Genomic DNA, 27,864 nt, shown 5'->3' with positions numbered 1-27,864 from the left:
TGCTAATTTCCCTTACTTAACAACTATTTTGGCATCATTGTCTTTTTTTTGTATAACTCACCCATTCATTTGTCAAGGCTTACACAGTTAGGAGTTGTTTTATCTGCAAGTCTGCCAAGTTAGGCAGCTGTAGCTGGTAAGGCTCTTAGAGAGGTTTTAAACGTGTCCGTGGTGTTGATGGTTTTTGGAGTATTTTATTGGCATTATCTGACAAATAGAAAAGGCCACCAACAAAGTTACTGCTGCAGTTAGTGAGTGAAATTCTAGCATGTTATCTAGCACGTCTGACATGATGGCAAAGAGGCTTCAGTGTGGAGTCTAGGATTCATTTCATGGTCTCACGGGCACTGTGCATATCTTTTATCAATATTTTGTGTATTTTTTTGGGTGAATTGTATCAGTTCAGAGAATTTCCATTTGAAGCTGACTGTTTTAATGGCATTTTTACGGCCATCTCTATTCTCTTCTGGTGTGTTGACTCAGGGTAAGATCTAAAACCTGCAGTACACCGGCCCTCAAGGCCTGGAGTTGGACACCCCTCTTGTATTGTGTCTATAGTGTCCATGACTGCAAGTTGAAAAAAGCTGAACCATCAGAAAGTCTAAAGTTTTGCTGCCAAACCCTGTACATTTATGAGTGTGGAATGATGCAACTACAGGGATTTCAAATCAAAGTAGCATATATGAGTGTGAGAAACCCTTTTCTCTTGCATAGTTTCATTTGGTTTTCTTTTTGTTGTTGTTGTTTTACAAAAAACAGGGAAGTCTTTACTGTGGCATTATGTCTTAAATGTATCAATCGGAGAAACATTTCTGCGTTTGTGACCCGTGTCTTTGAAGTACAGCGATACAGGAATGTTTCCCCACTTCTTGTTACTTCAGGAAATCAAACAATAAATAGCTGAAATACTGATCCTTTGGATTTCCTGACAAAGACCAAATAATTTAGCTTTGGCCCACGGACAGACATAAGCAGGAAATGGACACAGAATTACACAGTGATTGCTACGTTTTCCTCTTTTGTTTTATTATTCTAGACCATAACTGCACTTAAGATGATTTAAAAAAAAGTTTGAGGCCTCCCGCTCCTTAAGCTCTGAGTCACATTGTTTGTCTATACAGGCTCCTCCACATCTCTGTGGACGTTTCTGTTTACACAAAACTCACTTATTTTGTTGTGCTTCATAGCCGAGTTACACTTGCTTAGAAGAAGCTAAGAGAAAGGATTTCAGCCTTTCACCCACACGCAGTATTTGAGTGTGTGCATGTGAACATGAACAAAGATTCGGATCACACATTAACTGGCCACAGCTGGTTATGGATGTGTAATGTCAGCTTCGATTTTCTGTTACAGTCATGTAAAAACACCTCTGGAGCACTGAAGGCAAGCTAACTGCCCATGTTGCTATTTCACTTTATCCATCACACGAACAGCTGCTGTCATTTTGGCAAGCCAGTCTCCGTGACTCTTATCTTTTATCACTCAGATATTAATCTCTTGTATATGCGGCCTACATCAGCCTGTATTTGAATATGCAAAAAAACATTTGTATAATTCTTAAAAAAACAAAAAAAAACAAACATATATATATATATATATAAAACATGATCCTCACCATGGTCATGCCAAGCACGAGTGGGGTTACATAGTAGATGGGCGGCTGATTGCCCTCGTGCAATGTGTAGAAAAGATCTATCCAGCACACAATCCACAGCAAAAAGCCAAATGCCTGAGAGCAAACCGAGAGACGAAGGGAGAGAAAACAAACATTGAATTATATAAAAACAAAGAAATAAGACACAGAAGTCAAAGCCATCAAAATATGAGGAGATTTCTGGCCAGTCTTGTGCTTGGTTTAGTTCGTTAGTTAGTTTGTAATATATTTATTTATACTTCAAGTTCTAGACGCTCTCTGCTGGTCGAGTTAATGTGATGATATATGATAACATGTATGATAACCTGAAAATCATTTAACCATCTAAAACAGAGAAACAAAGTACTCGGTTACTAAAATTGATATACTCTAGTGCAACCTTAGTTTGCAGGACGTTACTAGAAATCAAACACATAAAAGAGGCTTTAAAAACTGCATTCATAGAACATGAAATGCTCCTCTTTGTACTGCGGTTATACCATATATGAGAAACAGATTACATATTATTCAGTAATTATTTAAATAAATGAACACAATGTACAATTTATAGACACTAAACGTGAATATATGAAAGATAAATGTTGAATCTAACATGGTTCAGTATTGGACCCTCGGGTTTTTATTTTATAGACATGAATATACGAATTATCTTGCAAAATCTCACATATTGCAGTACCTCCCAACTAGTTTTAAACACAATAATGTGTACTATGTGACATTACCATACACTGAACTATAATAAACTAAAGTGATGAGTGTATGAAATGCTCTCTCACCGTCTTGAACCTGTTCAAAAGTGACATCATGATGTATCCTTTCTTGTTCTTCTTGAGACAGAAGATGTAGATTGGGCTGACAGCCCACAGATAGATGCACTGCACCCATGAGAGAACAGAGAGCTGAAAACACTCTGGGAGGTCAGGCCAACTGGAATTAAATGTCCGGTTGGATACCTGTGGACACAAGAAAACAGCGGTTTAGTTTACATGCCTACATCTCACTGAAAGACCCACAAAGCTAACACCTTGTCTAAACTGCACAAGCTGGAATCCCACCTCCACAACCTACAGAATTTAATCACACCAACTGGTTTCCTTAAGTTAAAACTCTTAGTAAACATCTTGTGAACATCTGCTCATTGCTACAAATTGGGGGGCAGGAAAACATGATGTGCTGGCCTGCAATAATATTAAATCTATAACTTCAAAGGTGACCAGTTGGTTAGCTACCCAGTGGAAGAAAGTTTTGTGTCTTTGTTTGTTTTATATCTGATGTTTGGATTTAAACTACACATATATATATCCAGTGAAAGTAACCTGGCATTGTGTTAATCACTTTCCTTAATAATCAAACTCAAATTCAATCAGTATGAGGATAAATGTCAGGATAATTTGGGGATTTTAATAATTTCTTTGAACTGGATATTTAAAAACTTCAAATTACCATAATATTCACGATCATAATGGGTATATGGGCAAACTGCATTCAATACAGTTTTATTTATCTAACGCCAACAGGACTTTATTTTGTAAGGTAAATGTGCATTAATACTGTGGATAATGTTCACCTTGTCATTTTGACTTTTCATCCAACATTTTTTACTTTAAGATTAAAGCCTATCGGCCAATAATATCTGCCGATTGATAAACCAGTCCGCGTCTATTTTAGATGAGCCGACACTGGTCCACAAACTGCACTGACGGGAAAGCAGAGTGCAGTCCACCTGCATTAGTAGCAATGGAGGTTAAGAAACATGTACAAAGTGTGCACCACTTCGGATAATGTGTAAATATTAAAACCTTTAGCATGACGTGTCAAAGACAGATGGCTCGTTTACTTGCAGCTGAAGAACAATATCTGATTAGCCCAGAGGACATCCGGAGGAGAACGCCAAGTAAACATTCGCAGATACGCAACTCTGACAATGCAGTTATGGTGCTCCCACACGGCTGAAGGCCCACCCACAGATCGAACCAAGATAAACACAGCTGCCAGCATCTAACCACTCTTCATACCTTGCCACGCCCATCTGCATGGCTAAGTGTGTGCTTGCGCATGTGTGTGTGGCTGTAGAATGTCCCTCTCCACTTCAGATAGTCTTAACATTGCTCAAGAGCGAGCAGTGAAACCAGTGGTTCTGCTAATCTTCTTAAAGATTTCCCAGACCGTGAACGTGAGCCTTATAAACTTGTTATTTTTAAACCTAAATTCATGAACTTCTCCCAGTGTGTGTTTGCAGTTTTTACCACAAAAAAATGTATGCACTTTAGCTCCAATAATGACAGGAAACTAAAAGAATTCTCAGACCGTGAATGTACTGTTTATCAGCAGGGTTTCTCCATTTCACAGTCCAAACAGAAATGAATTTTCTGACTCACAGGATGTTAAAGTCCACAAGCCAAAACAATAAGCTGTATTTTACCATCAGATACACATTTACTTCAGTACATTGTCATAGAGATAATAATCTATTATGTTTAACATCAACTTTAGGAAGAAGCTGCAGCAAAACTTCAGCAAAATTATTTTACTCAGTGTAGCTCAGTGAGTGAGCAGATGATCATATGCTACCATCGTGGCTCAAGAGTTGGCAGTTCGCCTTGTAATCGGAAGGTTGCCGGTTTGAGCCCCGGCTCCGACAGTCTCGGTCGTTGTGTCCTTGGGCAAGACACTTCACCCGTTGCCTACTGGTGTTGGTCAGAGGGCCCAGTGGCGCCAGTGTCCGGCAGCCTCGCCTCTGTCAGTGCGCCCCAGGGCAGCTGTGGCTACAGTGTAGCTGCTATCACCAGTGTGTGAATGGGTGGATGACTGAATGTAGTGTAAAGTGCAATACAAATACTGGCCATTTACCATATGCTGTATGATGGGACAGCAGTATTCCCCACTTTCCTGCCTAGATACACAGTCTCTATCCATAAAAGGCCAAAAGAATAATCTTAAAAATAAAAAATATTTCACTCAGTGGTTAATCAATATAAACCTGAAAACAAACTATTCTAAATCATGCAGGCCTACAGACAGGTCAGTGACCCGCTGTAACTGCCAGTCTTTTAGGAAAAATCCAATTCCAACCAACTGGCAAGTGGTTGCAGCTTCCTAGCTCTTACTAGATGAAATTGGTTGTAAGAAGGCATGTGTTGGTGCATTAAAGACCGCCCTGCAAATGCATTGGTTGCTGCACACAGTCCTTTCTACTGAAAAAACATGTTTCAAAAGGTGCAGCTTTTACTTTGAAGGTAAACGTACTCCATTTCAGGTCAGCATCACATTTTTTCCTAGTTTCACAACCGCTCTGTGGTTAGTTAGCAAATGTTTGCAAACAATCATCTTCTATGCAAGCTAACCCTAACCCTAACCTAGGTTAGGTAATCTGCTAGCAATCACAAGGAGAATTTCTGTGGAGCAACTCTGTTGTCACTGATATCACCCAGCGACAGACAGCAACCTGTAGTAACCACTTGCAAACTGCAGGGGGAAATACACTTTCTTCCATAGTGAGTTGACGTTGCCAAGGAATCCCCAACTAGTCTCTCGGTCTGGGTCCAAAGAATCCAAAGTTCCAGATTTGCTGAAGATTTATCAAAATGTTAATACTACGAAAAGGAATCTGTTTGGGATTGTTTTGGTTTTAAACTGCTCAATGAAGCATTTAGATAAAAGGACACCTTGGTGCTCCTACAAGGACAAACAGATAGAGGGAACATGCTGTTAAATGCTCAGTATGCACAACCTGAACCCTGCAAATAAAGCTCGGACAGTCTCGGTCGTTGTGTCCTTGGGCAAGACACTTCACCAACAGCCTACTGGTGATGGCCAGAAGGGCCGATGGCGCAATATGGCAGCCTCGCTTCTGTCAGTCTGCCCAAGGGCAGCTGTGGCTACAACTGTAGCTTGCCTCCACCAGTGTATGAATGTGAGTGTGAATGAATAGTGGTATTGTAAAGCGCTTTGAGGGGTCCCGAAAAGCGCTATATAAATGCAATCCATCATTATTTTTATTATTATTAACAAAGAACACTGGGTGCTAATGGCATTATATCAGCTTCAATAGTTTGGACTGGTGTAACCAGTCCAAGCTCTTAACCCTGTATAACATACAAGTTGTCATTTTTAACTTCACTTTTTATGAAAATAACACAGGGAAGTGAAAGTGTGGCATGCTAATTAGTGAGAAGTGTCAACAGGTGGCTGTTGTCACCTGTGGATACAACTGTGTTAGCGCCCGTTTCCATTTAAGCTAACCATCTCCTGTCTGGACTAATACATTTATCACACAGGCATGAGAACAGCACCAATCTTCTTCTCTGGTTCTCTGGAACAAACAACTTTTTTTTAAATGATCCATTCAGGTTTACCTGACACATGGAGGACTACTGCAAGCAGATGTTACTTTTCACCTAAATGAAGTAGTGACTTCTGCATGCTTTGCATTGCAAATGTGCGCATGACACAGCAAGTAATAGGTCCTCCTCTCCATTTCTCCTTTCTTCAGGTCAACCTGAGCAGCAGGACAACATATTATTTGTGTTCAGATTGTAGTATGTAAAACACTGCTGGTGTAAAAGTGTAAAAGTGGTGTAACTGTAAAAGCTTAAAATATTACAACTCTGTGTGTCAACTGATATTGATTAAGGAAAAACAAGTTAACAAAATGTGTTTTAGAAGCCTTAAGAAACACCAGAGGCTTCTATCAAGCAGGAGATTAATGAAAGGGAAGAGACAAGCTACTTTCAACACTGCAGCTGCTACTAAAGGCAGACTACCGGTACTAGACTTCATTCTGTTTCACAGACTTTCAAGGTCGTTGTCTTCGCACTAAAGACCTGAATGCTGAGACTTTAACAAAAGGCGAGATGTAAAGGTTCAGAGAGCAGGAGGATTTCTTTTCACAAGACTGAGATAAAATATTAGTAGAAGCAGAAGCAGACCGGAGTGTTAAACTGCAAGCCAGATAATTTTCTCCCTTATGAGTCTCATCATGTGGTAATACCGATCACACTGAGCGATAAGAGCCAGGAAAGATTCAATAGCGGCATTTGACTTAAACATCCTGGTACATCGGCTTCATGGTAATCAAATCAATCTGATTTATACAGAAGCTGCTCTCTCGACTCATCAGGAAACGTGTTATCTTTGACTAAAATCACAAAGAAGAAAATTGTGTCACTCTGCATGTCAATCACGCTCGTTAATCAGAAGTCATTAGCTATGAGAATATCCTGCTTAATTCTATTTTCTTAATCTTAGAATTACTAAATCTGATTTAGTGATCAGTTTGACCCAAAACAAGTGGATGAGACCATAAACCAGGGGTCTCTGGCTTAAATGAGCTGTGGGCCACTGCTGGCACTGTCATCTCATTTCAGGGAACTTTGCTGTTCAAGTAGTACAAAAAACTAAACAAAGAAAACACACACAGAAAATTTAGTGTTTTGTTTGTTTTTGAAATTTCAAATATTGTCTACGAAGACAAAACTGCAAATGCAAACACAATTTTCCCCTCACTCTTAACCAACTGAAGCCTTTTATTGAACTACCAAATAAACAAATTGGTCCTCTGTTTCTGGCCACACACGTGGCCGCACTTCTGCTATAAATTTGTTCGTATTTACCAAAGTAAGAATGCAGACTTAAGTGTACACATTAGTTTCTGACTGATAGTGAAAGCTGTTTTCTCTACAAAGAACTGAACTAACACAGCCAATCCCTCCACATGTCTGTGCTCCCCACATGCTTGTTGCCTCCATATTAAATATTTTGTTGCTTTTTAAAGAACTTATTTTAACATTGCACTCAACAACGAACAAATCCTTCCTAAAAAGAAAAAAAAAGAAAAGTAACTTCAAAGGCCAAATTGCATTTTATTTCTTCAGGTCAATGTATCAGCTCAAGTAGGGGTGACGTGGGCCGCAAGTTTGGCCGCTGCCATAAACTGATCAACAACATCAGAAGTAGGGCTGCTCAATTAATCGAATTTTAATCACGATTACGATCTGGGCTTTCAACGATCATTAAAAATGACTGAGCCGATTATTAGCCCCTCCCTCATTTATCCGCGACACCTTAAAGGCCGGTCCGTGAAAATATTGTCGGGCATAAACCGTCCGTGGCGCAAAAAAGGTTGGAGACCGCTGATTAAGAGGACCCGAGGGAAGCTCGGAAAGCTAAGCAGAAGTTATTTGGAGAGTGACTGCCGTTGGTTGAAAAGAGAGTTTAAAAAAAAAACTTCAGTGGTGTTGCACACTATTTTATATTATTTTTTAAAGTCATTGTTAACCCTTTAAAGCCGGTCAGAGCAGCACGCTCCGTTTTGCGTAACTATTGTTAAATCCCTGTAGAACCTGAACCGTGTAAGCTAGCGCAATAATTTGTTTTGCATATGAAACCGGAGGAGTTGTACTTACATCTTATGCCATCAGCTTGTCCTCGGTCACGGTTTCGTTCCACATATAGCTTTGCAAAAATTGCATAAAAAGCGCTTGCAGGAACAAAAACATAATATTCCAGAAACACGCTTTGCCGTTCCTATCAGCTGTTCGTAACACTTCCCACAGTGAAATGATGCACATGCTGTTTTCTTTGCAAATTTGCATCATAGGATTGTTTTTTGTTTTTCCTGCAGTATATAAAAATTGCTGTATCTCCAAAATAAAACTATGAAGACACTCAAAATAAATTTCCTGTTGTTGTAAACTATTTTTTGCAACTTTATTGTATTTAAAGTTTTGAGGGATAAACCTCTTAAATTTCTCCAAGTAGAAATATATGTAAACAAAACAAAAGCGATTTTCAATTTTTTTTGTAGTTTATTGCACTTTTTTGCAATTTATGTAATTACTATGGACTTAATGCATACATATCATTAAAATATGGGCTATAACAGTTGTATTGATGTATAGCAACTTGAAATGCTCCCACAAATGGCACTACAGCATATAAAAAAATAATATAAGCTCTGGTGGACTTGGTTCTATAGTAGGTCTTAAAGGGTTAAATAAATATCGTCAAATAATCGTGATCTCAATTTCAGTGAAAATAATCGTGATTATCATTTTTGCCATAATCGAGCAGCCCTAATCAGAAGACACTGCAACAAGTAACAAGATCCTGGTGGCCATTAAAAAGAATGCAGCTTTAAGGCACTTCACGCTGGCTTTCTTTCTAACACTAGTATAGAACAGACTGAATAAGACAGTATTCATGCCATATTAACATGAACAAATAAACAAAGTAAAATCACTAAACCACAATGACAAACATTCTAATTAAAAGGTCTTTTAACAAAAATTTTAGCCCCCTCTCGTCTTTTTTTCTTGAACTTTTGATGTTGTAAAATCAAAACACCCTGTGAATCCAAATAAATCATTTGCAGAATATCAGAAAGTGAAAAGCTTTATATCTGAAATTATGGAGCAATATAAAAGATCACTTTATCACCTGAGCTTCAAGTACTACCACTTTCAAATACAACGAGCGATGCAGCTTACAGTAGTACAAAATCTCTACTGTACATGCTGGCAGTTTGACTTTTAATACAACCAGTGAGTCAGAGCTGCTCTTTCCTCGCTGAGACTCGCTGTCTAATTTGTTTAGACTTGTTGCAACGTGTGCTTTTAAGATGACTCAGTATGGTGACACAGTCATTCTATTGCATACCCCCATCTGCCCCCCAACCTTTCAGTGATTTAATGAGACAAGCACAAGTCAGCAACCTCAAAACTGAAAATCTCAGCACTGTGACTTAAATATCCAAGTCACAAAATCACTGAAGTGAAGCTTTTCGATACATTTCACATCACTAAATGATTAAGGCCTTTGCTAAAATACTTGACTGTCGCCATGTCAAAATCAATTTTACTGTCAAAACTTGAGGTGATTTATAAATGGTTTATATTGCAACTGAGACTAAAATGAAAAATGAAAAGATTTCAAATGAACATCACTTGAAGTGACACTAAAAATAGCCACTGTTGGTAAAATATAGATTGACAGTAAATTAAACTGTTAGCTGTAAACTGATAACAGAAGTGGGAAAAGCACACACGAGTGCCTCTTCTAGCAGAATCAGATACTTGCATTAAAAAAAACATTCAGCTAAAAGTTTGAAACTACCGATTCAACTTCTTCACTCAAGTTAAACTGAAAAGCTTATTTTTGCCAAACTAATTAAATCTCATGTCATAATCGAATAGTATCAATACAAGGAATAACAATTTTATGCATAATTTTTACATCTAATCCACTTAGTTTGACCAGAGAAAATCCGCTCTATTTGCTTCTGACTACACTGTAGGAGGGTGAGTGGTTAAAGTGAGATTTGGCAGGTGTGCACCACTACCACCAATCTGAAGGTGTGAAAAATGAGTGGTGGTGCAGCATGGGGTCACAACGATAATGATTTCTATTGTGAGAAGCAGCTTTTCTGCACAGGTTGTGATCAGCTGATCGGCGTTGCTGCTCTTTGTGGATTTCATCATTAGAACTTATGTTACACAAGCCATCATGTCAAATTTCCCATCCCGAGTAAGTATAAAGCTACTGTGTGTTCAGTCAGTGAATCGACATCATCAGCTTAACTGAACATGAGCGCTGTAGAATCATGAACACAACCTATGGATAGTTTGGCTCTTACCAAACTACTTTAATCCCCGATTTATAAATCATACACACGTTACATACTACATTCTGACTTTGTGATCATTAACACAAACTCTAATTTTGTAATAAAGCTTTTATTGTTGATTAGCAAACTTAACCTCATTCTCATGATGTCTAATATTACAGGATCTTAAACTTACCTTGAAGTTAGTTTTATCTATTGTAACTTTTCACCAAAAGTGAGTTAACTGCCATTACTTTACTAAAGCGAAATACATACTTAAAAAATAGAATTCCGTTACTATTTAATTTTCTGTAACCATTTACGATCTAATAGTTTTTTGTTTTCTTTTAATTAACGCTCATTCAGGTGTCCAGAGATTTAATATCAAAGGTTTGTAGGACCTTTGATCAACACATCAACTGAAGATAAACTCAAGCAAATAGCAAAATGAATATGGAAAAAAAAGAAAAGAAAAAGCAGGACACAGACCACCATCTCTAGATTTGGAGTCTTGTGATTTTTCCACTAGCATCCCACCTGCCTTTTTGAATACTTAAAAACATAAGAACAGCTATAAATATTATTTAGGTAAAGTATTTGTTCTCTAAAATAATCCACTGAAACAGTCAAAACTACTAACTAAAGCTAAATGAGCTATCAGTTCACCATTTAATAATGACGATGGTGATTATAAAGTGCTATCACTGAGCTGTTAAGGCAGTTTATTCAATAAAACACTGTTCTAAGAGTGGAATGCTGAACAGCTTAAGAAGTAATGGAGCAGAGCCACAGGTGGCGTCTAATTTTTTTAATTCATCCTTTTTAATCCTGGTGCTTACAGTTGTTATGCTAGTAGCAAATAACTGAATATGCCTACTTCCTAACGCCACATTCCCAGATGTTTTTCCATTTTCCCCATGTGTATTTTTTTAACCAATGACATCATTTGAACACATTTATGAAAGTGGTGAATCTCAAGCTTATTCAACATTTACTATATACATGCAGTGTTTTGGTTTATGGTTTAGTGTTCATTTGATTTTCAGAAGCATAAAATTATCAACAAGCCTGATCAGGTAACTTACAGTGATACACAGAATACAATTATCTACGGCAAAAAAAGGATCAAGCATCTGGCACGCTCGTCTTCTAAGTACCTGTAGCGACATGCCCAAAGCAATGCAATCATATGATTTGTTTTGGCACAATCTAACTTTCTTACACAACCACATGCGCTTAAGATCCAGCCTTTAATTTTACAATGAATTTTAATCCTTAGACTGCTTTTTATCAGCAAAGTGGTGCATGCTCATCTCCTTATGGAAATCTTGGACATCTGTACCTGTAAAACTGTCGTTTGCATAGCTTAGCATAAAGACTGGACTTAAGGAAATAGAAAGCCTGGCTTATTTCAGTTTAGTTTTCATACTGTATGAGTATGAAAAAAATGAGTTACCAAATGGTAACCGGTGAGTTTTAAATGCATTAGGCCCATTTTGATATGGTGGTAATTCTGATCAAGCACTTTGCATGTTTTCCTGTGGTTATGAAACTGCACTTCAGATGTGTATGAACACAGCTTGGTACACTTTGCCTTGGGGAGACAAAATTGCACTCTGTGCAGCAAATGCATTAGGCCTGTTTTACTAACCTCATTTTGTTGCTAATGACTGTAAATATAATGTTGTGGCTCTGGTTTCATACTTTAATTACATGTGGTTTAATACAATACACCAGGGTACTGAAAGCCATAGCAAGGGAATTACTCGGTACTGAGACACTGCAACTGTTGGGCAGGGGAATTGTATTAACTTGTACTTGTACTTGAATTACCATCAACCAACACAGTTTAGTCAGGCTTATGCTTTCTAGTGTATCTAGAGGTTTGAGAAAATCAACAGGCCATCTCCATCTGTTCTCTGTTACACTGAAAAGCTGTCCAGCGGTATGAATGGGAGGCTGACGACAGTAAAGACTGCAGGGGGACAGGAACTGCTGCTGGCTGTGTTTGCTTACACCGACGCATGGAAAACATTAGCATTTTACCCATGGATCTTTGGTCTGTATAGTGGGCATTGCTGAAATAACTTAAATGCAGACTACAGTATAGATTTTCATATTTGGAGCAGATAAAAGATGATACTTTACAGATGTGTTGCGTAACTTGGGGGGCAAAGGGCCTTAAAGAAGATACAGCAAACCGTAGAGGAAAGATAAATCGGACCAGCCGGCTGAGAGAAAACTGAAAACATGAAGAACTCTGAGCGGCAGAAAGACTGCTGTTACACTTTAAACCCACAACGTTATGGGTTCACGCAGAGAACCACATTTATTAAAACATGGTATCATGAGCCTGTAACCTCCCTTACTCATTCAGAGCTGTTAACCAAGACTTGTCACAACTGTGTCGATTACCAGCTTTTGCTGACTTAGCAGTCTCTCGGTTCAGGAAGTAGACACTGCATCGGGGGAATTTTTCCTAGGGCATCATTACTTCTCCATGCCAGAGTGGACAGATATAAACTGACATTAAAATACCGGAATTCATAATACACATGTAACTACATTTTTTTTCCTACAACAAAAAAGCAGAATTTGTTTTTAAGGAATTTAAAAAAAAAATCAGACTTCAAATAGCAACAAGCAACTTCCACTCCATTGGGCACCACTGTCACAAAGTTTAGATCAATTTCTATTGTACAGCAACTACTTGAGGAGGGATGATTCGTTTGGAGCAAATCGACTAAGGATAACATATTTCCTCAGACTAATCCAAAAGTAAAAAGGCACAAATGTGCTGTCACATAGACTTTGGCAATAGAGCTAGGAGGCCCTCATGTGTTATCACAGGGCTACGTCCATCCAACCATCCAACCTCTACCGCTTGTCTGGGTCCATGTCACTGGGACAGCAGTCTAAACAGATGCCCAGACCTCTCTCCTTGGCCATCTCCACCAGCCCTTCCAGGTAAAGGTGTTCCCAAGCTTGCCGAGAGATGCAATTTCTCCACTGTGTCTGCCCCGTCTCCCAATTGGGACATGCCTAAAACACCTCAACAAGGAGGAGTAGTAGCTCCACTCTCAGCCTCTCCTGAATAACCGAGTGCTTCACGCTATCTTTAAAGGAGAGGCCACCCACTCTTTAAAGAGTGGGCGATCTCATACAATAAACCAACAGATTCACTTTCACCCTCACCACAATCTGTCAATCTCCCAGTCCACTGTGGCTGAGATACTTGAACTCTTTCATCCTGAGGCTTCCTAACCTGGAGCAGGCACACCAACGTCAACAACAAGCTATGAGGTAAAACAAAAGTCTTTCTTTTGTCTGTGCAACTGGTGGCAGACAGATCTGCACAGCAGACCTGAAGGGATTGCAGGCTGATCTAAAGATTGCAGTTATAAGGTGATTAAATATTAATAGGATGTCATTTTAAACTGTTGGTTACTACTGTTAAGATGGTCAGCTGCTATATAGCTATAAAAGGCTGCCAAATGAGATGGAGGATAGAAAGCATAAAGGCCAATACTTTACTTTTATGGATAATGAAGAATAAATAATGTAAAAATGAATGAAGAACAAATGTGCACAGTAAGTTTCTTGTCAAGACACACTGAATGCACTAAGCACATCTGCAGACTCATCACCTCATCAGTACTCTCACTTCCCTGCAGCGTGTGACAAGGGTTTAAAAGCTCAAAAACCGCTACGCATTCGATGTCTACAGTTTAATACCAATACAAGAACTTCCTCTTTTTCAATTTCAATTCAGCTTCAGCCTCGTAGTATCCAACCTCTGCCTAAGAGCAGCACATGAGACAAACTATTCCAGCCTTACACAACAGCTTACACTACACTTTAAAGTCTTTGAGAAGACGACGCTCAGCTCCTGCACGGCTGATCTTCCCCAAGGCACTCAACTGTAATCCAAGCTGCTGCTGACAGTTTGAGTTGTTGGTATATAAGGCTGCTGATAAATAGGCTTTGGATCAGTCTGATAATGTGTGCGCTGCATACCATGCATTCTGTCTGACTGTGCTACGCCCTCCTGTATGAGTATGGGTTACAATAAGTGGGCATTTCTTCATTCTGGCCGAATACACATCAGGGTGACATTAGTGTAATAACCTTTACATGCACATTTAAACCTGCCCAACCTCAGCTTTGATGCTTACTTTAATAAAACTGACAGAGGTTTTAATAAAGTGCTGTGAGGCAGAAAAGTTCTTCGCACTTAATCAGTTATTGTTGCCACTGCTGAACACGTTCTGGCATTTTCATTTATTTAAATATACTTTGAACTCGGGGAAACTGCAGAGTTTCTCACACACACACACACTGTACCCTTTACTTGGGCGCTGCAAGAACACTCACACTTGAAAACATCCAGTCGCTGATAACCACCTAGCTCCAGTCCTTTTGGCCGTCTGGTCAGGCCATTGTTGTGGTGGTCCCTGAAATTAATTCAGCTGCTTCTCTGGAAATTCACCATCCACCACCGTGCTACCGTATCCTTTAGCAGATCATCTGCCACCATCTAACCCTACCCTTAGCATCCTCCTCCATCACACTAACCCTCCTCGTGTCCTCCTTTGCTATATCCATGAATCTTTCTGTCCTCTTCCTCTTTTCCAGTCTAGCAGCTCCCTCATCTCAGCCTCGCCTTTCAAAGTTTGTCCCCAGTCTGCTCAACCTGAGTCGTCCCTCTGATGTCCTCATTTACAATCCTGTCCCTCGTGGTCACTCCCAATGCTGGCTTTTAATAAATAGCTTAATCGTGAAGATGTCATACTTAGAAAATGTCCATTAAGCCATTTAAGCTAATCAATGTGTTCAATTCCAATTATCTTTCAAGTAATCAGTTCAAAAGCTTTTTTCTTATTAGCAGCCAATATAGTAAATACTGGAATGCATCTATTTTACTTTAAACAGAAACATACAGTTATTATCTATATTTCTTTTTTATGTGTACCCAAAAAGCATTTTCCGCATTCAAACTTCAAACACTGTTGGGAAAGGTTCAGGAACATTCTGCAGTCCTCCTTTCTCTATTCTAGTACAAATAAGGAGACAGTCTGTGTCAGAGGGGCTGCTGCTTCCAGAAATACTCCATTTGGTTTAAGTGTTTAGGCCGGGGTCGAGCATGAAGAGGCAGCGCACAACTAGACAGAACACGACAGTTAGCAGCTGTATTCTCACAATGATACACAACACAGACGTCGCTGGATCGTTGAGTCATCAGCGTCAGTCGTCCTGTATTTTGTAAAGTCAGTTTATGAGCATGTCTGAACCAGGAGACTAATGGTTTTTTTCTGCCTGTGCATAGATTGCCTCTGGACTTGTTCTTCCCCTGTGCCTGGCGACTGAACGGGAGCAAGAGAGATAAAGGAGAGGAGATGTGCTAGGACTGAATGGAAACTTTCCCTTCCTGGACTCCTGCCTCTTTCACTCCTGGACCCTGGAACCCCGGCCCCTTTTTCCTTTGACACTATTATGTGTATATATGAATTCCACTGTAGGAAACACTGTAAATAAATGCACCTTTTGAAGACACTAGTGGTCTGCGCGTGAGTCCGATCTACGAAACGTGACAGAACGATCCAGCCACAACATGGACTCAGCAGATCAGAATACCATCGGTCAGGCACTGGCTGCCCAAGAAGCGGCGCTGACTCGCCACGAACAAATGTTACATCAGCTGCGAGGTGAGATCGCTGCACTAACTCAAGCTGTTTCCGGTTTGACTACGCCAGGGGGAGTACAGCCAGGGACCTCCCAGCCGGCTCGCCCTGCCCAGCAGGAGACACTCGCGGCGGCTACGGCCGGTCCCTCATCGGCAGCCACCCCATCCTCTGACGGTCCTCTGCCTTCGCCTGAGCCCTTTTCAGGGGAGACAGAGAAGTGCTCTGGCTTTCTGGCCCAGTGTTCATTGATTTTCCGCGAACAGCGGCGTTTTCATAACAATGACGGGGCAAAGATTGCGTTCTTGGTACAGATGCTTCGTGACCGGGCTTTGAAATGGGCCCAGGTCGTGTTAAACTCCAACCCGGAGATCTCTTTTGAGAGGTTTGTGATTAACTTTAAGACTGTGTTTAATCAGGGCTCTGGAGTCGAGGCTGCGGCGCTCCGCCTCCTTAACTTTAAGCAAGGTAAGCGGAGTATGGCAGATTATTCAATCGACTTTTGGATTTTGGCAGAAGAAACTGGCTGGGGACCGGATGCGCTCAGGAGCACATTGTTAAATAACATCCGGGAAGATCTGAAAGATGAATTGATTATGCGGGACCTACCCACTGCTTTTGACGAATTGATGTCGTTATGTATTAAAGTGGATGAGCGGCTACGAGCTCGTAGGCAAGCACGGAACTCCAGTTCCCAGGAGGCCGCAGGGCCGCGATGGGCGGAGGCTTCGGCCGATTACCGGTCCTCCCGGACATCAGGGGGCGCCGACGGAGAGGTACAGCCCATGCAAATCGGCAGCTCTCACCTAACTGCTGCAGAACGTCAGCGACGCATCACGGCCGGTGAGTGTCTGTATTGTGGTAATAAGGGACACATGATTGCCTCCTGTCCGTCGCGAGCAAAAGGCCGCGCCCGCCAGTGATGGTTGGAGTACTGGTGGGCGGTTTGAATCAGGATAAATCTCCTCCACGTTTAGCCCTGCCGGCTAAGCTTCTGGTCCATTCCGAGTGTCATTCACTTTCTGTGCTTATTGATTCTGGAGCAGAACAAAATTTCATTGACTCTGAACTAGCTAAACGACTCTGTGTGACTGTGGAGTCACTACCCCACGCCTTACGCGTCACGGCTTTATCAGGGCAGCGCCTCCCCGACATCACACACATCACTGAACCGCTCACCCTCACACTGTCTGGCAATCATTCGGAGGAGATTAGTTTTTTTGTTTTTCACTCCACTCAGACGCCGTTAGTTCTCGGTCATCCCTGGCTCCAGCAACACAACCCCACGATTAATTGGCAGAAAGGAGGCATTACGGGCTGGGGAGAGGAGTGTCATATGACTTGCCTTAAGGCTGCCGTACCTCCTAACAAATCTGTCACCGGCCCAGAGCCATCGCGGTCTTCCGACTTAGCAGATGTGCCGTCTGCTTACCACGATCTCGCTGAGGTGTTTCGGAAGGACCGAGCCCAGTCGCTGCCACCCCATCGGCCCTATGACTGCGCCATAGACCTGCTGCCGGGAGCTCCCTTACCAACCAGCCGCCTCTATAGCCTCTCGCTGCCGGAACGGGAGGCTATGGAGAAATATATAACTGAATCTCTCGCTGCCGGCATTATCCGGGCCTCTTCCTCACCCGTCGCAGCAGGTTTCTTCTTTGTGGAAAAGAAGGATAAGACCCTCCGACCCTGTATTGACTTTCGGGGACTCAATAACATTACGGTCAAGAATAAATATCCACTGCCCCTGCTCACCTCCGCTTTCGAACTTCTCCAGGGCGCCGTCATTTTCAGCAAGCTGGACTTGAGAAACGCTTACCACCTGGTCTGGATTCGGGATGGCGATGAATGGAAGACGGCGTTTAATACCCACCTTGGACATTTTGAGTATCTGGTCATGCCGTTCGGCCTCACTAACGCACCTGCAGTATTCCAGGCTCTGGTCAATGATGTTCTAAGGGACTTTATTAACCGATTTGTGTTTGTCTATCTAGACGACATTCTGATCTTCTCTTCCTCCCAGGCGGAACACGAGACCCAGGTCCGGCTGGTGCTGCAACGCCTTCTGGAGAACCGGCTGTTCGTCAAAAGCGAGAAATGTGAGTTTCATGTGCCCTCGGTTGCCTTCCTAGGGTACATAATCGAGCGGGGAGATCTTCGACCCGACCCTGTGAAAGTCAAGGCTGTTGTGAACTGGCCAGAACCAAACAACCGTCGCCAGTTGCAACGCTTCCTTGGCTTCGCTAACTTCTACAGGAGATTCATACGGGACTTTAGCAGGATTGCCTTACCATTAACTCAGTTAACCTCTCCCAAGCTTGCTTTTCAGTGGAGTGACGCTGTCCAATCAGCCTTTCAGGAGCTCAAGAAACGGTTTGCTTCAGCGCCCATCCTGGTCCAACCTGATACCACTCTTCAGTTCGTGGTAGAGGTCGACGCATCCGACTCAGGGGTGGGGGCCGTCCTTTCCCAACAGAGGGAAGGTAAGATGCACCCTTGTGCCTATTTTTCCCGTCGTCTCACCCCTGCAGAACGTAACTACGACGTGGGCGATCGGGAGCTCTTGGCGATTAAGCTCGCCCTGGAAGAATGGCGGCATTGGCTGGAGGGCACCACTCAACCCTTCGTGGTCTGGACCGATCACAAAAACCTGGCCTACCTTCAAACGGCGAAACGTCTCAACGCTCGACAGGCCAGATGGGCCCTGTTTTTCACCCGTTTTCACTTCTCAATCACCTACAGACCCGGTTCCCGAAATGTCAAGCCGGACGCTCTCTCCCGTCAGTTTTCCGCTGCTGACGAAAAGGCGGATCCGGATTCCATTCTGCCGGCAACCTGTACTATTGGGGTCATCACCTGGGAGATCGAGGCGGCCATCCGAGCGGCTCAGATAGCCGAACCGGATCCGGGAGGGGGGCCCGTCCACCGACTCTATGTTCCGCGCTCTGTCAGATCCCAGGTTCTGCAATGGGCTCACACGGCCCGGTTCTCATGCCACCCAGGGATACATCGCACCGTCAAGTTTCTCCAGCGGTACTTCTGGTGGCCCTCACTCACCCAAGATACTCGGGAATACATCACTGCTTGTACGGTCTGTGCCCGAAACAAACCATCGAACCAACCCCCGGCGGGTCAGCTCCATCCGTTATCCACTCCTTCCAGGCCATGGTCTCACATAGCACTGGACTTCATCACCGGGTTACCTCCATCAGCAGGTAACACTGTCATTCTCACCATAATCGATCGTTTCTCTAAAGTGGCTCATTTCATTGCTCTGCCTAAGCTTCCCACAGCTCTAGAGACTGCACGCCTACTCGCCACTCACGTCTTCCGCCTGCATGGGATCCCGGAAGACATAGTGTCCGACAGAGGGCCTCAATTTACTTCTCGGGTCTGGAAAGAGTTCTGCAACTCCCTGGGCGCAAAGGTCAGTCTATCCTCGGGTTATCATCCTCAGAGCAACGGCCAATCCGAGCGGGCCAACCAAGAACTGGAGACCGCCCTGCGCTGCGTCGCCTCCACCAATCAAACCATCTGGAGTGAGGAGTTGCCGTGGATCGAGTACGCCCATAACAGCTTGACTGCCTCTGCCACCGGCCGGTCTCCCTTCGAAGCTTCCTTGGGATATCAGCCTCCTCTTTTTCCTGCTGTGGAAGGTGAGCACTCTGTACCCTCCGTCCAGGCTCATCTGCGCAGGTGTCGCAGAGTTTGGCGGGCAACTCAAGCGGCTCTACTGCGCACGAAGGAGAACAACAAATGCATCGCAGACCGGCACCGGACTCCAGCACCCGAATACTCTGTCGGCCAGAAGGTATGGCTTTCTACCCGCTTTGTTCCGGTCAGGACTGAATCTAAGAAACTTACACCCACCTTCATTGGCCCTTTTGAAATCTCCGCCTTGGTCAATCCTGTCTCTGTGAAGTTAAAACTCCCTCGCAATATGAGAATCCATGATGTTTTCCATGTTTCACAACTCAAACCTGTCCGCTCTAGTCCTCTGTGCCCTCCTTCCAGGCCCCCTCCTCCCGCCCGGCTCGTGGATGGCTTGCCGGCCTGCTCCATCACTCGCATCATGGACTCTCGGCGCCGTGGGCGTGGCTGTCAGTATCTGGTTGACTGGGAGGGTTATGGCGTGGAGGAGCGCTCCTGGGTCCCTCGGGCGGCCGTTCTGGATGTGCCCATGCTCCGGGAGTTTCACCGCCTGCATCCGGACAAGCCTGGTGGGTCGCCGGGGGGCTCCCGTTGAGGGGGGGGTACTGTCATGGTCTCCGCCCCTCGTCAGCTGACAGCCGTCAGGTGTTTTGTTTTTGTTTACCTTTCTCTCTCACCTCTGCTCTCCCTTTCTCTCTCGCCCTCTTCCATTCTCTCTTTCTCCTGCCGGGGCGGAGCTCAGTATGGGCTCCTGCCCCTGGCCTACGCACCTGGAGGTGATCAGCACATCTGTCGCTGATCATGAAAGATTGGAACCCTTCTTAAGAGGGCGAGTCTGCTCTACTCGTCGCTGGATCGTTGAGTCATCAGCGTCAGTCGTCCTGTATTTTGTAAAGTCAGTTTATGAGCATGTCTGAACCAGGAGACTAATGGTTTTTTTCTGCCTGTGCATAGATTGCCTCTGAACTTGTTCTTCCCCTGTGCCTGGCGACTGAACGGGAGCAAGAGAGATAAAGGAGAGGAGATGTGCTAGGACTGAATGGAAACTTTCCCTTCCTGGACTCCTGCCTCTTTCACTCCTGGACCCTGGAACCCCGGCCCCTTTTTCCTTTGACACTATTATGTGTATATATGAATTCCACTGTAGGAAACACTGTAAATAAATGCACCTTTTGAAGACACTAGTGGTCTGCGCGTGAGTCCGATCTACGAAACGTGACAGAATCTAATCCCGCAGTGCCAGACCTGTTCCGCTGCTGAAGCCAGTGCATGTCCAGGCCCGTCTGAAGTTTGCCAGAGAGCACATGGATGATACAGCAGAGGATTGGGAGAATGTCATGTGGTCAGATGAAACCAAAGTAGAACTTTTTGGTATAAACTCAACTCGTCGTGTTTGGAGGAAGAAGAATACTGAGTTGCATCCCAAGAACACCATACCTACTGTGAAGCATGGGGGTGGAAACATCATGCTATGGGGCTGTTTTTCTGCCAAGGGGACAGGACGACTGATCCGTGTTAAGGACAGAATGAATGGGGCCATGTATCGTGAGATTTTGAGCCAAAACCTCCTTTCATCAGTGAGAACTTTGAAGATGAAACGAGGCTGGGTCTTCCAACATGACAATGATCCAAAACACACCGCCCGGGCAACAAAGGAGTGGCTCCGTAAGAAGCATTTGAAAGTCCTGGAGTGGCCTAGCCAGTCTCCAGACCTCAACCCCATAGAAAATCTGTGGCGGGAGTTGAAAGTCCGTGTTGCTCGGCGACAGCCCCAAAACATCACTGCTCTCGAGAAGATCTGCATGGAGGAATGGGCCAAAACACCAGCTACTGTGTGTGCAAACCTGGTAAAGACCTATAGTAAACGTTTGACCTCTGTTATTGCCAACAAAGGTTATGTTACAAAGTATTGAGTTGTATTTTTGTTATTGACCAAATACTTATTTTCCACCCTGATTTACGAATAAATTCTTTACAAATCCTACCATGTGAATTCATGGATTTTTTTTTTCACATTCTGTCTCTCACAGTTGAAGTGTACCTCTGGTGCAAATTACTGACCTCTGTCATCATTTTAGGTGGGAGAACTTGCACAATCGGTGGCTGACTAAATACTTTTTTGCCCCACTGTATATTCATCAAAGTGTTTATATAAAACATTTCTCCCTTTAAAAAAACAAAACAAAACGTGATTTTCATTTTTTTATTTCGCATGACACTGTTCACAGCAAGTCGATAATGAAGATTTGCAGGTGGTAGCAAACTGCTGAGTCCAGTGCTGAGACTGAACTTTCAACATCAACTTTGAAACCAACAGGGAAGTCTTTAAAAAGCTCAGAAGAACTAAAATTTGCAATCTAATGAGAACTTGATCCATAAAGGAAGATTATGTGGGGAAGCCCCAAAAAGCAGCTGTCAGATGATTTTACGGAGACAGTTCTGGCAGATGGTGTGCAGGGCTGGCATGTGCAAAACGATTTGCATGTCTTTTGAGCCTTTTTGTACTGCTCGGTCACTGCAAAGCCAAACCAATAGGACTGGAACCACCTATGTCACATGACTGTATTTCAAACATTGGCTCAACATTGGTATTAGCCGATATCTGTATTGGTTGACATCGGCTTTCCTGGTCGATATCAAATCATTGGTATTTCACAGTCTGCAACCGCTCCAATAACTATTTAATTGTTTCAGTCAACAATCATTTTCTGGGCCTTTTTTAAAATGGGGAAATAGCTGCATTTTTCTTTACACTTTGAAACTGTTAAAACTTTCGTGAAAAACTGTAAAAGATATTTTGATGATTATTTAATATTATACACTAAATGACTCATTTAAAAACCCATATGGCATTATCAAAAAGTGGGATTGTAGCCCTTTTATTAAACACAACCTTTTTTTGTCTTTATAAATATTCAGAAACCAGAGTCACAAAATTAAAACTCACCACAGAACACAGGGCACATTTTCTCTAATGTGGCTTCACGCTGATTTACCACAGAGGTAACAGCATTACAGACAGCCTACCCAGTGTCACACTGACACAAATGTTAAATACAGGGGCGGCTTGTCTATAAACTCTTATGTGCTTTATGATAGAAGTAAACAGGTCAGAAACAAACATCAAAGCCAGCTGTTTTACCATTCAAATCTTGTCAGTGTGAGGTTTCAGAGCAAAAGATTCCCCCGCATAGTACTTCAAAACTCCCTTTTATAAATGCTGTGTACACGCTCATTCACACAAAGGCTAATTCATAAATCACCCGACAAGGAAATGAGCAGTGCAAACGCTGATTTTACTACAGCCATGTTTGAGCAATCATTTAAAGGGGAAAGGTGCACACTACACCTTTTGCAAACAGTGAGGGAACAAATAAAGCTCTCTCCCATGTGCTAAGGGGCATACACTCAGGAAATTAAAGGGACAACTAGTGACCATGGACGACAATGACGTTCGATGACTTGGAGTGACGACAGGCAAAATAACCTTTAGTAATAACTGGTGAACTGTTACCAACTTTAAAGTGAATGATTGAAATGACCATCGCTGGAATGGAAGGATCACACATGGTGACAAATTATAAGGCTGCCTACAGAAGCACATCTACAAGCGAATCGCTTTATATGTGAACGGGGGCTTTAGTAGTTAACCTGACTTGCACTGTGCAAGGGGATTACAACTGCCGTCGGTCTGTTTAAAGCGGACAGCAGCAAATAGGATAGGCAAATAGGCCTCAAGAGCGAGCCGGCACTTAATGTGAGATCCAACCAGATGCAGGTCAGCTGAGTAATATCACGAAGCAATCAGGTGCTAAACGCTGAGAATGGCCGTTTCAAGCCAAAATTTGATATTTGATGTTCACTTGGAGCTCATTGTGTGAGATTCAAAAATTTTGGATTTTATTCTTTTTAAAATTAGTTTTCATTATCTTTGGTCTGTGGTCATCTTTGGCTTTCTCTAGCTTCCTTTGTGTGTATATCGCATCTAGTGTAACTACACCTGACTTGAGCCACCAGTCCAGCACCTGCTGGTTAACAAGCTTCTTCGTTTTGTGCTGTTTAGCAGTTGCTGGCACACATCCATACTAAACAGCCAGACAACCCCGCCAAAAGCGAACAAACAAAAAGAATCCTTTTTATCTGAATGGGTCAGATCGATGTTTATATGCGCAACTGTTGGTCATCAATACACAATTTGTGGCTAAACCATGAAATTAAAGCCTTAAGAAGCTATTCGTTTAATGCTTTACAATATGGCTGCAAAATATTCAAATTACAGTTTTTTCTGAATGCTTAAACCCTAACTGTGATTCCTGTAGCACAATCTCTAAAACTATTCAGACTTATAGCAAAACCACTCACTGAGTTTGCAAAACTAAAAGCACAAAAACTGCTTTGCACTCAGTTTGCAATTTTGTAACACACACTTTGCAAAACTGTAGGCACAATTCACTGCACAACACTCAATTACCAAATTTCCAACACACTCCTAGCAAAAGTATACACATGTATGGCTATCATTAACACTAATTTGCCAACTGTCTGGCACACTTTCACATGTGAAAACTTTTTTAGATAATTAGTTCACTTTGCAATCAGCCTAAGCACTATAATACAGGTAAGCTGTGTGTGCGGAGTACAATGGAGGGAGCAGAAAGAGTGAGAAGTAGAGGAGGCCGAGGAAGAGGACGTGGAGGTGAAGAAGTAGGATGAAGAGGACGACAAGGACAAGGAGGAGCAAGAGGAAGACGAGGAGGAGGGAGAGGAAGATGAGGAGGGGGGAGAGGAAGGGTAGGAAGAGTAAGAAATAGAATTGCTGATGACATCAGAGCTACAATAGTGGACCATGTAATCAACCGTGGAATGACCCTGAGGGTAGCTGGCCAACGGGTCCAGCCTAACTCGAGCCGCTACACTGTAGCAAGTACCATAAGGACATCTTGAAATGAGAATCGGTTAGTACAGTCACTTCGCACAAAGATTTGTAGCACTGCCATATGCCAATGAGAAACACACCAATACCATTGATGTAAAAATACTGAAATTGTTACTTTACAGAATTGCTAGATGTCCAGATGCTGGGGGCAGAGGAAGCATGTTCACTGCAGACCAAGTAACCCATATAGTCATTATGGCGATTGCAAATAATCCTATACTTGGAAATAAACACTTGTGTTTGTTTTGATGTACTTGAAGTTTGGATCCCTCTATGCTTATGGATCTATGACAGAAGTAGCTCAAACTGACATACAGTAGCCTACCTTGTGCACAGAGAAAGCAAAAGCCAGATGTGTTTTGTATTCATACCATCAGTGTGCAGTTGGCGCATTGTGTGCTTAGTAGATGATGGCTTGTGTGTACTGTTTGATACGGAAACACCATTTTTACGAAGGTGTGAAGAGTTAATCTAGCTGTGTTTGCTTTTGCAAGAGAACTACAATGTTTTGATTATTGGGTGACAGGTTTTCTTATTTGTGTGAAGAGTTTTGCAAAATTAGCCAATAGTTACAAAAAATGTGCTTAAGCAATCAGAAAAAACTGTAAAACAGCACATTGTAAATGGTCTTTCAACCACAGGAAGCCAGGCAGGCTATAACTAAGAAGTACATGTGGATAAAAAGCATCCAGGCAAATCTAGTGTTACTGAGCGTGGCTGTCGGTTACCTTGCAATGTGGTCATTTTGGAATCTGCATTCTGCAGTGAAGTGACCATTGTAACCTCCATGAGAGCAGCATATTACCGTCACCCACCCTGGGAAATACTCATTTGCCGCAATGTCACTTCTTTAAAACAGACTTCCCCAAACAGAGATAGTCATAGTAGTCAAAGCTAAATGATGACACTCTGTAGGCGGTGTTTGCATTCTCACAGAGGTGGGAAGTAACAAAGTACAAATACTAATAATCAGATTTTCAAAACAAGACTCAATACTTTTGGTTTAATTTGAGGGGAGTTATTTTGTCATGTGACTGCAGGCCTTCAAACATTAAACCGATTTAAGCCTGAACCGTAACACATGAAAGGCAATCCTGTTCATGTGTTGATCACCAAGGGATGTGGCATAAAAAACTGTGCCATAGTCAGAGGTTAAAGTGAGCCAGTGTTTCTATTTATTTTTTTGGCACAACACTGGAACAAACTGTGCGTGGAAATACTCTTTTGTACAGGATAAACAGGTTAGTTTGCTGTACTGTGATGGATCAGTGCGTGACTGGTGCACAGCAGCTGTGGTTCCATGATCAGAGTTAGGTTACATTAAGTGTAGCAGAGGAGAATCTGAAGTTAAGCTGATGATGCTGAGAATTATTGGGTATAAAGACATTATAAACAGTGTACTGTCAGTGTAGACGATGGAAATCAACCAGGACAGCTCATGAAACATCTGCTTAATTCAGGTGTGTAAACCCACAGCTGATCACAGCCTGTACACTAAGAAAATCTACCGGAGCTCTCAATAGAAATTATTGAGAGTTGTGATTCTTTTCCTCACACTGAGCCACTACAACAGATTTATTGGGTTCTCCACCTGCTGAAACTGCTTTAACCTCTTCTCTACGCATTTTCCTGTTAAGAGGCAAAGTCAATGTAGGCAACATAAAAAAACGCCACTTTTTTATAACATTTCCTTCTTTTTCTCTATTCTTGTTACACTTACTGATTCAAACTGAGTGTATTTATTAGAATTAAAATTCAGGCAACTTTTTTTTCAGGCAACTATTAATATAACACAAGGTTCAATTAGCTTTGTGTACAAATAGTTGGAAAAAATATTCTTTAAGGAGCTACTTTTATTTTCTTATTTTGTGTACATTTCAGAACTTGTATTTTTTCACTTTTACTTGAGTAAAGAAGATGAATCATTATTTATACTTTTACTGGAGTATTTTTTTAACAGTACAGACATTCTGTACTTCTACTTAAGTACAGAATGTCTGCACTTCTGCCCGCTCCGCATTCCTAACATTAAAGCGGGGGAAATGAAACTCTGAACCGTGTTTACATTAGGAGCTGCAATCATGTTTTATGGCATTAAACCTGCAAGTATAAGACAAACGACGCACTACACCGAGCATGACCTCAGTTTCCTCAGTGTCGCATCATCAACAGCAGAAGGGGAAAAAACAGAGTCACCAAAATATTCCCAGTGGGAAAATGATTAGTGCTGATGCTTAACTGTGAGTTTATCCCTCCTTTATTCCCAGTGAGGCTAATGTAGCAAGCTATTTAGTAGCTCTTGCCCATTCGATCATCTTGCTACTGTTTATGGACTGTTAGAGAAGTTTAAAGACCCCGACATGTCTAAGGAGTGCCGCAAGAGCCATTAAACAGAAGTTGACAGGTACTTATCCAATGTATGAGGTGTTCTTTTGCACGAGTGACCGACTTCTCTAAACCGAAAACACGCAGTTCGCCGTGTCATTAACTGTGAGCTTATTAAACCGGTAAATGCTATTAGGTGGGAAAAGGCTTATTTATAGACAGCTGCGACGGAAAGAAAACAAGAGCAGCCGGTGACATAACACTGTTCAAAACCACCTGGTAGTGAACGAACTATACACCGGGGTAGGGGAGTATTCTGCAGTATACCCCGATGTTCATGACAAACCACCGAGCGCAGAAGGGTACTCACCCAGAACGGAAGCTTTGGTCCGCACAACCGCTCCATCTCGGTCACAGCGGGAAGCGGGGAACCACCGGAGAGCTCTGCGTGCACCTTCTACAGTTTCTACAGGTCGAGCTCTTTGTAGCCAAACGACCTGCTTTCCTGTTCCTTCTCGTAACTGGACGCTCTCTAACCGTCACATGCCACACATACGAGTGCACTGTAGCGGAGTTGGTTCGGGTGTCTGTATCGCGCTCCCCTCTCTCTTCACGGCGTGGACCGACTCGCGCAGTTACTGCTCCGGTACTTCCGCACTGCCACGAGAGAAGTCATCCAGAGTCAGCTCGAGAAGTAGTTCGCTGGAGGATTTAGTGACAGTAAAAGGTTGTACATATTGCGGAGCTCCACCCCTTTTGCTGCTCCCTGTCTCACTTTTACCGTGTACAGTCAACATGACTCGACAGTATTGAATAATGCTTAGCTTCCGAGTCAGATCATTAGGGTTTACACGCGATAACAGTTTGTAGTTATGTTTTTTTTTTTTTTTTAAAGGTTTTGACTTAGATTTTTTTGTGGCCAGGATAAGAGGGCTTGGGTTGCTCACATTATCTTCACTGAGATCATATTGTGAAGTGCTCCAGACTGGTCCCGCATTCATTCTGCAGCATGACAACC

The 27,864-nt window shown here is 42.6% G+C and overlaps 1 protein-coding gene across 1 annotated transcript in view; it reads right to left on the bottom strand.

The window, feature by feature from the left end:
- The window catches only part of abcc3 (ATP-binding cassette, sub-family C (CFTR/MRP), member 3), a 62,374-nt gene extending 34,862 nt beyond the window's left edge, over positions 1–27,512 (bottom strand). Inside the window, exons 1-3 of the mRNA XM_085361198.1 lie at positions 27,217–27,512; positions 2,431–2,607; positions 1,616–1,729 (exon numbers count right to left, since the gene is read on the bottom strand). Of these exons, the coding sequence (XP_085217324.1) occupies positions 1,616–1,729; positions 2,431–2,607; positions 27,217–27,252 (327 nt within the window). The 5' untranslated portion in view covers positions 27,253–27,512. The remainder of the gene's footprint in view (positions 1–1,615; positions 1,730–2,430; positions 2,608–27,216) is intronic.
- Between the last annotated feature and the right edge of the window lie 352 nt (positions 27,513–27,864).

This window comes from Diplotaxodon limnothrissa, linkage group LG8 (genome assembly GCF_057381915.1).
Source record: "Diplotaxodon limnothrissa isolate DT_005_m linkage group LG8, D_limnothrissa_male_GT1.1, whole genome shotgun sequence".
NCBI classification, from domain to species: Eukaryota; Metazoa; Chordata; class Actinopteri; order Cichliformes; family Cichlidae; genus Diplotaxodon; species Diplotaxodon limnothrissa.
Note: the sequence above shows the minus strand (reverse complement) of the source record. Positions and strands in the feature narration are given on the sequence as shown.